Source organism: Hibiscus syriacus, unplaced genomic scaffold, assembly GCF_006381635.1.
Source record: "Hibiscus syriacus cultivar Baekdansim isolate YM2019G1 unplaced genomic scaffold, ASM638163v2 tig00112285_pilon, whole genome shotgun sequence".
Classification (NCBI taxonomy): Eukaryota; Viridiplantae; Streptophyta; class Magnoliopsida; order Malvales; family Malvaceae; genus Hibiscus; species Hibiscus syriacus.
This window is the reverse complement of record NW_024063293.1, coordinates 4,292,865-4,303,888: the sequence shown is the minus strand read 5'-3', so window position 1 is coordinate 4,303,888 and position 11,024 is coordinate 4,292,865. Positions and strand designations below refer to the sequence as shown.

At 31.5% G+C, this 11,024-nt stretch overlaps 2 protein-coding genes across 2 annotated transcripts; both read right to left on the bottom strand.

Annotated features, from left to right (window-relative positions):
- Nucleotides 1–400: 400 nt before the first annotated feature.
- Nucleotides 401–2,809, bottom strand: LOC120177372. The gene is made up of 5 exons (XM_039183550.1): nt 2,573–2,809; nt 1,742–1,966; nt 1,462–1,662; nt 1,110–1,373; nt 401–1,000 (listed from the first exon to the last, which is right to left on the bottom strand). Exons 1-5 carry the CDS (start codon nt 2,711–2,713, stop codon nt 410–412), a joined length of 1,422 nt encoding a protein of 473 aa, XP_039039481.1. The 5' UTR covers nt 2,714–2,809; the 3' UTR covers nt 401–409.
- Nucleotides 2,810–8,592: 5,783 nt separating this feature from the next.
- Nucleotides 8,593–9,666, bottom strand: LOC120177327 (protein SRC2-like). Its single transcript, XM_039183511.1, has one exon. The coding sequence runs from the start codon at nt 9,535–9,537 to the stop codon at nt 8,683–8,685; it is 855 nt and encodes a 284-aa protein (XP_039039442.1). The 5' UTR covers nt 9,538–9,666; the 3' UTR covers nt 8,593–8,682.
- Between the last annotated feature and the right edge of the window lie 1,358 nt (nt 9,667–11,024).

Genomic DNA, 11,024 nt, shown 5'->3' with positions numbered 1-11,024 from the left:
TCTAAACGATAAAAACAACAGAAGAAAAAAATTGTCGATAATTGAAAACTCGAATCCACAGTTTTACATCTGCCACAAGAGATGCATGTTACATATAATCACTCTTCCTTGGCAATCTTGTCAGTAGGAACCAATGGCAAAAACGAGGCTACTTTGTAACCCTTCCCGGCACCGGTAGCCACCGTCTTCTTATGTTTCTTGGTGAAGAAGGCGGCTGTCGGGACAATAGCCGAAGCTACTCCTGGGATGAGAGGGATTCGGTCCAGCTTATGCCAAACCGAAACGGCATATATTTTTACCTTTGGCTCCACGACGTCGAAGAATGATTTCGCCAAAGCAGTCACCACCGTGGGATGTTGGACCTCTGGTGACCTTCGTGTGACCACAATAAGTTTGGAGGCGGCGCTGCCTACTCCAGCAGAAGCCAGACCCTGAGCCACCCTGGGAGCCTTTGTATAGCCGAGATGCCTCCATACGAGAACTGCTCGATGAATCTTGTGGGAGAACTAACCAGTCTAGTATGCTGGACCTCAGTATCGCCGCCATCGATCACTCGGGAAGCCTTTTGGGCGACCGAGGTGGCCACGGATGAGGCCTGCTTGAAGAGCGGAGCAACAAGATCAATCTTTGTTGTGGCTTCGGCATGCTGGACATCAGCCATAACTTGGAACCCTGTGATGGCATTTGATGGGGCTTGTTTGAAGAATCCCACGGCAGTGCTAAGCACTCCAGCATCCGGCACCTCCGTAGACGAACCGCTCACTCCCAGAAGATTTTCAGCAGCCGACATGACACCAGTCGAGACCATCTTCATTCCAGAAGGGATAAGAGCATCAATCTTACTCAAACTGCTAAACTTGCTCAAATCCCCAACATTACTCATATCTCCAAGATTACTCAAATCACCAAGCCTACTCACATCTTCAATCTTACCTAATGCATTAAACTTACTGAAATTTCCAAGCTTACTCAATTCAGCAATCTTGTTCAAATTGCCAACCTGTAATAACAACAAAATCAGAATTCTTGAATCTCCGTTAATCAAACACTCGAAAATTCGAAATATTATACCAAATAGAAGCAACCAACTATGGTGAAACAGGCATTACCTTCTCGATTATGTCAAAAATTTCAGCAGGGACACCAAAGAACTTTATGAGAACCCATTTAACTAGGCTCTTAACCATGTCTGCAAAAAACTTGTGATACAAGCTAATGACAACTCTCTCGATGATGTCGATGACAGGCTTCAATGGTCCTAACATTTTCTTAACTAGAAAGTATAGTTTGAGTAAACGGAGAGCAGGTGTTTGCATGATTACAAAGTATTTCAAGTATTTCAAGTACATCAGCATTTGTATTTCTTCTGGAATCTTCAATCCGATCAACAAAAAGAAAATATAAGTTAAGCAATTTCAGAAAAGAACCCAAAATGGAGAATTTCATGGGGCAGAAACTCACCAATTCAGACTGCTGGACATTACTAGCCACACCTTTGGCAGCTGGGACGACGCTGGTCGAGATCTGCTGGAGGAATCCGGAGGAGATAAGCACATCAACAGTCTTTCCTAAAGCATTTCGAGCAGCACAGATGACTTTGGATAAAACCTGCTTGATGACTGAAGGTACAAGACTATCGATTTTAGTCACAAGTTCACCGACCTGCAATATAAACAAAGAATTCTTGAATCTCCTTTCATTTCTCATGCATCATCAACAAATTTAATGAAAAAGGCTTTACCTTGTCATCAACAAATTTGAGTCGCTTGTAAAGGGTATCAAAGAGCTTATCGAAAATCATTCCAAGCAGAGTTTTAACTATTCTTTCAACTATCTCAAGAACAGGCTTCAAGTGCCCTGACTTTTGCTTTAGTTTGGTGTAGAGGTTGATGAACAACAAAACCAAATGGACAATGGCTACTTGCACAAAGGCCAAGTATTTCAGCTTCTTCGTTTCTTCTTCAACCTTCGAATTCCGATCGACAAAAAGGAAATTAGAAGAAGAAAATATAAACAAAGAAAGTTTTACACTAATTTAACCATGGGACAGGAAAGAAGGTGGAAATAAAAGAAATCACGAGGCAATGCCCACCACTCCATCATGCTTCAACTTGGTAACCACACCTTGGGTAGCCGAGATGGCTTGGGATGACACATCTTTGATGAGTCCAGTAGTAGTGCTTGCGCTCGAAATTCCACTGTGCCGGACATCAGAAGCAAGTCCAGCAACCACTCCTGCAACCTTTTCGGAGGCCGAGAGGTCCTCAGATGAGACCTGCTCGATCTCAGCCAGAGATTCACCAACCTGCAACAAACACAAAGTATTCTTGAATCTCCTCTCGTTTTGGAGATATCATCAGTCTTAGAATACTTTATGTCAACCAAATAATTTCAGTTAAAATGAATCTATAATTGCAGTTAAAACAACAGTTTTGAAACTAAAGCAATATTTAATTAAAGAAAGTCTTCATTAGGTTCTGAAATCACAAATTTTTCGATGGCGTTTTCGATTTCTCGGAGCCACGAAAACAAAAGAAAGTGTAAAGAGAAGAATTATAGAGCCAGCACTCACCGCTCCAACATGCTGGACCTCAGTAGTCACACCTTGTGCGACCGAGATGGCATCAGATGAGATCTGCTTGGGCAGTCCTAAAGTTGTGTCCAGCAATCCACCATTCCCAACCTCAATAGCCATTCCCGGAACATCTTGCATAGCCGAGATGGCTTCGGATGAGACATGCTCGATGACTGAAGGGACAAATCGATTGATATTAGTCAAAGATTCGTCGACCTGCAATAAGAACAAGTAACTCTTGAATCTCCTTTCATTTGCTTACACTCTACAAACCATACATCAGAGCTATAAAGCTCTGTAATTTCTGTGGAAACCACAGTTTTGCAACTCAAGCACAAACTTTCCCAACAGCTAATGGTTTTGAAAACACAAATTTACAATGGCATTTTCAATATCAAAACTCATATAATTACACAACAATAGAAATAAATAAAGACAAATCTGTAATGAAAAAAAGACGATTTTTTTCATACGCAGATTAGATTAGCCATTAAGCAGTGAAGAAAAGTCTAGTCCAATATAATTATCACCCAATCATTGTTTAAAGCCTTTTATTATACTCAGTTTTAAATTTGCTTCTCATTTAGTCTTGAATTCATAGTTTATACCAGATCTTCAGCCACAGGAAAAGACAAATACAAAGAAAATACTTTTGAATCTCCTCTTATTTGTTAGATATCATACATCAGAGCTAAAAGGTCCTGTAATTTCTGTTTAAAAAAAGGTTTTAACCTTTCATAGTAGACGCCCGCCAATTACATTAACGGCGGCAACTAAGAATTTGAGAATAGAAAAGGGTTGGCTAACCACCGGCTATAAAAACATCACCCATTCACTTAATAAAAGACTTTGGAAGACTAAAAGCAAAAAAACTTATATTTTGTTTCTCATTTTGTATTTGTCACTGATTAAAATTTTAATTTTAATTAAATTTTATTATAATTTTATTTATTAAAGATAATTTAATAATTAAATTTATTTAGTTAAGAATTCCTATCTAATAAGGATTATTGATGACCAAATATTTGATTTTATAAATAAAGAGCATGTCTTGATTTTTTATAATTATGAAATAATTATTTTAGAGATATTTAATACTTTGGCAGTCTCACTAATTTTTAAGGCTTATGTTACAAAGATGAATTTTATAGAATATTAAAATAGTATTTATGATTTCCAGATTTTGATATAGATATTGGATTAAAATATAATTTTTAAAAACAACATGGTTGATTCAAGTGGTAAGAAGCTTGAGTCATTGTGTATGCAAAAAATTTCTACTGTGACACTTGCTCACTAAAGTCAGAATTCGATGCGGATCACTCCAAATTAGTCAAAACAAAGCCTTGAACTAGAAAGACAACAAAAATAATTAAATTTTAAAAAATAATCATCGAACTATTATTTCTTTCTTATTTTGATAATTTTTTTTATTATGATATTTAACCATTAAAATTTTAACGATGAAATTGACACAATTTTCTTCTCAAATTTCTATAGCACTTATTTTCTTTTCGTTTGAATCTCTTGTGTTATTTTTAACATTTTATTTGATTAATACAATGATACAAATAGACCTCTTACATTAGCCACAAACATAGGTCAGGTTTTGATAAATTTTTAATAAAATTTATATTTAAATTATATTAGGTCACCCCTTTATAAAATTAATATGTGGACTATTTAAGAGAGAAAAAATAATATGAATTTTTTTAAAAGAAAATTGTATGTTAGCTGCGTTGGTAAAATCGTAAGGTTGATGATCAAAACAGAAAAAAATAAACTTTAGTGATATTAATTTGATAATAGATTATAATTTTCCCTTTTAAAATAAATTTTTTATAATTATAAATTTATTTTATAACGATTTAATAAAATTTAACGATTATTTTGTAAAATATTGATAAATTTAAATTATTATTTTATAATAGTTTAATGATTTTGATATTTATTATAATTTTTAAAATTTATTAACCAAAATAATATTTTAAACAGAATTTAATAATTATAGCTTATTTTATCTAAAAAGTATAATTATAATTTAAATTGTATTTTATTATCATCTATATTCATTATACCAACAAAATCAATCCTTTCATTACAATATACATTTTTAAATAATATAATTCTACTCATATTTTTAAATAAATTTTAAGTTAACTCTCTTAATTTTATTTTTTAAAATTATTAAATCACAAAATTTCAATAAAAAAAAGAAGAAAAAAAGAGAAATATTGTTTAAAAAATTTAAAAAAATACCACATCACGGAGAAAATTAGAATCTCCAGATTGATCCAAAACGAATTGAGCCATTAAAGAAACCTCTGAGAGCTGCTTTCAGAGTCGTCGTATAGAACAAAGAGAGTAATCAAGAAGATTAATTCGTTTTCCCGCCACCCAGTGGCGTTGAATACGAGAAAAAAGAAGCAAAAAAGTCACATACAACGGCATCGTTTATAGTAGATTGGTGAAGACAGCGGTTAAATCTTTGTTTGGACGGAAAGAAAGTGAGAAAATCTCCAATAAGCCGACTCAATGAAAGAGAAACATCTCTTATATTCAAATAAAATATATATATTAATTTTAATTATTATTTTAAGAGTTAATTGTATTTGACATTTTTTAATTTTAATGTACCGTTTCATCCAATGTTTTTAAAACCGGACCGGACATTGAACCGGTGAAGGTACTGGTTCACTGGTTTACTGGTTTAACCAGGTTCAACCGTGGTTGAACCGAATTTTATATAAAATAATATATTTTTTTAATTTTACATAATATTCAAAGCAATATTAATATATATGTAACACTTTTTTTAATTTTACAATATTAGAAGGTATAAAAAATATCACAAGTCATAACATGTATAAATGAAAAACCATAAAATCAAGTGAAACAAAATGATTCAAATCAACTACAACATAATATTTAAGGTAAAACATATTAAATAATAAATATAATTATATAACTATAATCAAAAAAATAAAATTGAGGCTTAAAAAATTATAACAAATGATCTCATTTGGTTTAATTGTTTTAAAAAAAACAATCTCACATGACTAAGAAACATAGAAGAGTATCCCAAAAGTTTAAAGAGTAAAAATATGAGAACAAAACAATCCCACATGGTTAAGAAACATAGAAGAGCATCCCAACTTACTTCTATAAATAATAGAAGTAATTTGACATTCAAAAATCATGAAGCCTTTTGGTGAGCACAAAGCGAACTATTCTTTAGCTTCAATTGAGCTCAAATTTTAGGCTTCAATCGAACTTCTAAATTTTTTTTTGAGTTCGAGCCTTTTCGATTTCAAGTTTTAATATTATATTTCGAGTTGATAATTTTTAGCTCGTGAGTTTTTGAGTCAAGTTGAGCTTACTTTTAAAGTTTTCGAGTTCGAGTCGAGCTCAGCAATACTCGAATTTGACTCGGCTCGTTGAACAAACGACGTCGTTTGGTTTAATTTTTTTTAAAGAAAAAAAGTGAACCAGCGGTTTAAACCAATTTTCCCGGTTTTCAGCCGGTTCACCCCGGTGTCTCCGGTTTTCAGCCAGTTCTTCCGATTCTTTATCGGTTCTATGCTAATCCGATTTTAGGAGTTAACCGGACCGGACAGGCCACCGGTTCACGGTTCAACCGGCCGATCCGGTCCGGTTTTAATAACATTGGTTTCATCACGCAAATAATTTATCGACAACATGCCAAAATTGTGAAAAAATAGTTTCCAGCATACACAGCAAAAGCACGTGTATTGTTTTAAGTTCTATCTCCTCTTAAAACTATTAAGATTTAATATTCAAATTCGATACATATTTAAATTAACTAGAAAGTAGTTATAAAATAGAAACAAAATCAAATTCAATAAAAAAATAAACTAAATATTATTATTCGAATCAATATTTTATTTTCAGATTTTTTTATTTTTTATTTTTTATTTTTACTTTGAATTCAAATAGGTTTGCAAATACAATAATAACATTATAGTGCATCGGGGCCATATCCATCATATAGGCCGAATTCTAGTGCCAATGAGGTAAGCATGTTCCCATAATAAATGTTTCCATGATCGTATAGCTATGTTGCCCTTAGTCTTTGGTTAATTCTCATTTTTGCTACTATTAATGAAAATAAACTTATCTTATTAGTCTATAATAATTTATTCTTATTAATTTGAATAAAAAATATGACTAATATAAAAATAATTATTGATTAGTATTTTTTATAAAAGAGATAATTAGCCAAAAAGATGAAAATGTAGATTGTATAGAGGTGATAAAGGTTCCAATCCCCTATAAATTTTAGTTGAGAGTATTTATAATGAATTTAGTATATGGTATTATATATAAGATAATTATAGTTGTTTGTAAATTAACAGGTTAGATTTAATAGTCAATCTTAGATTTTGTTCTGATAGATCACGTGAGTTTGTAAGAGATATTGTCAATGCAATATAATCGACTCAGAAGACTTTTATCTGGAGGATGTGGGTTCCTCGATAGTTTCGATAGGCGAAGATATATGTTTAAAGACCTAGACTAATGGAGAGCTAAAAGTTTCCATAGTTATGTTTGAGAGAGGCTTTGAAATTTCTAGAGCTCATCTCTAGAGGTATAAAAATCATATCTAGAGATAATTGCACAAAATGTCCCCAAATTATAACATCTATTTTAAATTAATTTTAAATTTTAAAATATGCTATATCGTCAATAACTATGATTCCATTCTAAATTAATCTTTAAATTTCATAATATTTTATATCAGGCCTTCAATTATCAGTATAACTTCATTTTGTTCATTTTGTTAACGTGTCGTTAACTCTATTGATTAAAAAATAATTTTTTTTACGGTCCTAAGAATTTAAGTCGTGACCTTGAAAAAATTCTCAAAACTTCGTAAATAGATTATTTTTTCATAAGATCAAAGATTCAATTCTCAAGACCTTAAACATATTAATTTTTTTAGAATGTCACGTGTTTAATTTCCATATTTTAAAAAATAGATTAAAAATGTTAACTAATAGAATTAATGACACATTAATAAAAGGATCAAAATGAAATGATACTGACAGTTTGAAGATTGATATAGAATGCTTTAAAGATTACAAATCAATTTAAAATGAGATTATAATTTATAATTCGAAGATTGATATAAAACATGATTCGGATCATTCTTTTCTTTTTCTAATTTATTGTGATCTGGAATAAATTGATTTCATATGAAAAAAATCAAAATCGTATCTAACTATAAAGTTAAATGTCTAAACTAAAATTGAATCGAATTATAAAAATAAATGTCTAAATCAAAACTAAATCATAAAATAAAAAAATCAAATCAAATTAAATTATATAAAATTCCGTTCAAATCGAATTTTTTGATTTTTTTCTCAATTTCATTGCTGTTAATGCCATTTTGTATTTGTTGGTGGAATGTTGCGATAGGAAAACAAACGGTTTATAATCAAAGTTCCTTTTTGAGTGGTGGATAAAGTTAATAGGTAAAAAGATGAAGATTCCACAAGGTTTGTTCCTTCATTCTTAATTATGTAATCTTAACACCACAAAGTATCATTAACTATGCAAGTTGCATAATTATGATGAATTACATGAACTGTGAACTTCCTTTTGCTAAAAATATATTTAAACATGGGATAATTAATATATTTGATAAAAAAAATATATATACTTCATTAATTGATGAGATAATTGATATAAATAAATTAGAATTTTTATTTTAGGAAAGAAATTATTTTCATTAAAAGTCTTAAATTCAAACAATTACGTTTGCTATGTATATATCCTCAATAACTAAAATGAAAAATTATATATATATATATATATATATATATATATATTATTTTATAATTATTTTTAAAATAATAAAAAATTATTTTATTATATAAATATAATTTTAAATAATCTAATCAATAGTGTAAATTTTATATGAACTAATCAAATCATAAATTAGATATAATAATTATTATGTATAAAAAAAACTTAAATGCTACGACAATATGTATATAATACATATTTATATTTCATTAATTATGTATAAATTACATATTATCCTATATACCAAACATAAAAACTAAAAAAAATAAAAACATAAATTAAAAATCAAAATCAAGACCATTTTCAACACCATCTTCATAAGCGTCTCCGACCATGTCACCGACCAACATTCCACCCAACAATCCACCGGCCAAACCCAATCCTAAACCAGCACCCATGCCGCCGTTCTTCTTCGGCTTCTGCGGTTTCTGTACCGGAGGGTATCCATAATATCCACCGTGACCCGGATATCCATACCCTTGAGCCGGTGCCTGATGGTATCCATACGGCGGGTATCCTCCACCGGGTTGAGGATAAGGATAACCCGCAGTCTGAGGAGGCGGATATGCACCTGGTGGTGGAGGGTAACTAGTTGCAGGCGGCGGATACGCCATCGCTGGCTTCTCGGTTGGTCCCGAGCTCAGTCCTGAATAACCAGTCGCAGGCGGAGGATAAGCCATAGCTGGCTTCTCGACGTTGGTGGCACCGGCCACCGTAACTGAAGGTTGTCCGTCGAACTTCTCTCCGAACTTGTAACCGAAATTCAACACGCCTTTAGCTTTGCCGTTAGGTAACCTAACAGGACAACTCACCTTCCCGTTTATGTCATCAAGCAACTCCTTAACCGGGAATTGAACCGTACCGATATCTCTATCTCCGAGCTGACGTTCCGATTTAAGGTGAAACACGAGGCTGAGCCCGTTCTGGCGAACGGCGGCTTCGTCGACGGTGAATTTCATAGTGCAATTCCACTCCGGATTCGATCCACTGCCCTTGTCGGCCGGAGTCCTTTGCGCCGAACGGTAATCGCCGTTGATCGAAACGACGACGTAAACATCCATCTTGGTGAAAAGATTGACGTCTTTGAGATCTTTTGCAGAGATAACATTGATTTCTAAAGGTCGAAACTCCATGACTGTGTTTTCTTTCGAAAATCAAAAGGAAAAATGAAGGAATTGAAGCTTATTGCAAACTAAAATTGGATCGATGAACAATAAATGTAAAAGGGTTGATTTATATATAGAGAGAAACGGTGAGAAAAACGAAAGAAAGTGGAAGATTCGTGGAGGGGAATGAAACCGCCATTGAAGATATTGTTGTTCTTTAAGTGGGAAAGTGGTAACTAGAATTTGTTCTCCGCGTTATATTAATGGTTATTATACTCATTTCATCCTTAATCAATTTATTCACAGAAGTCCTTATGTGGGAAAGCCGTACAACTAGAATTTATCTAATCTAATCTAATCTAATCTAATCTAATCTAATCTAATCTAATCTAATCTAATCTAATCTAATCTAATCTAATCTAATCTAATCTAATCTAATCTATTCTAGATTATATCAAAAGGCAATATATTAAAGAGATCCTTGAATTTTTTACTTTATTGATAGAAGTCCTTATGTTTTTATTACACTATAATAGGCCTCGAGTTATTGTTGATACTCTTGAAAAATTAACTTAAATGATCTGACTTTGAGATAATTTGAATAAAAAAAATGTTTTGCAAATCAAACAACTCAAATATTGAATTCGAATTTGACACATTTAATATATAATTTAGATACGGGTAAACTATGCGAATAGTCTCTTTTATCTAGGGTATGTCCGATTTTAGTCACCAATTTAAAAATTAGGGGTAAATAGTTCATTCACCGTTAACTCGTAACCAATATGTGACATCGTTGAGGGACTAAAACCGAATTGGAGTTAACGGCTAAGAGATTAAAATCTAACGGATTTTTAATGTTAGGGGCTAAAATCGAATAGATCGACAACGTTAGAAATCATATATCCTTAATTTTTAATTTAATGACTAAATTCGATTAGACCGAAAATAAGAGAGACCATTCTCATAGTTTATCCTTTAGATATTTATCAAGTAGTTCAAAAATATTCAACTAGGGATTTGTGCTAATTACTAAGGTTCTGGGAGTGAATTTTATTTGAATATAGGAATATTTATTTGCTTAAATTCAATTAGTTTAAATATGTAAGGATTTTTATACTATATTAAAATTTAATCTTCATATTTTAGTTTCACAATGTTATATCTTTATTTTATTTTGATTTGAAATTTGAAATTTTTAATTTATGTTCGGTTTTATTATTAAGTACTAGCTTAATAGTTATATAAGGGAAAAATATTTCATCTTAAAGTATAAATAAAATATTATCATTAGCTGAACAATATATTTTTAGTCCTCTGTACTTATAGCTTAAAGTTATAAATATTGAAGACTAACATGTTATTTTCTCCTTTTATAATTACTAAGTCAACAATCAATAATAAAATTAAACAAAAATAATGGCATTTTTTATTAGAAAATAGTATGAAACTCATGTCTAAAATTAAATTATGCAGATTAAATTTTAAAATAATACAGGATCATTTTACATATT

Excerpts from the sequence above, each read along its gene's own strand:
- LOC120177372 (XM_039183550.1), bottom strand. The coding sequence starts at position 2,713 with ATGCAAGATGTTCCGGGAATGGCTATTGAGGTTGGGAATGGTGGATTG. Across the intron at positions 1,967-2,572 it reads AGGTCCAGCATGTTGGAGCG|GTTGAAGAAGAAACGAAGAA; the intron begins GTGAGTGCTGGC and ends CGGAATTCGAAG. Across the intron at positions 1,374-1,461 it reads ATGTCCAGCAGTCTGAATTG|ATTCCAGAAGAAATACAAAT; the intron begins GTGAGTTTCTGC and ends ATCGGATTGAAG.
- LOC120177327 (XM_039183511.1), bottom strand. The coding sequence starts at position 9,537 with ATGGAGTTTCGACCTTTAGAAATCAATGTTATCTCTGCAAAAGATCTC.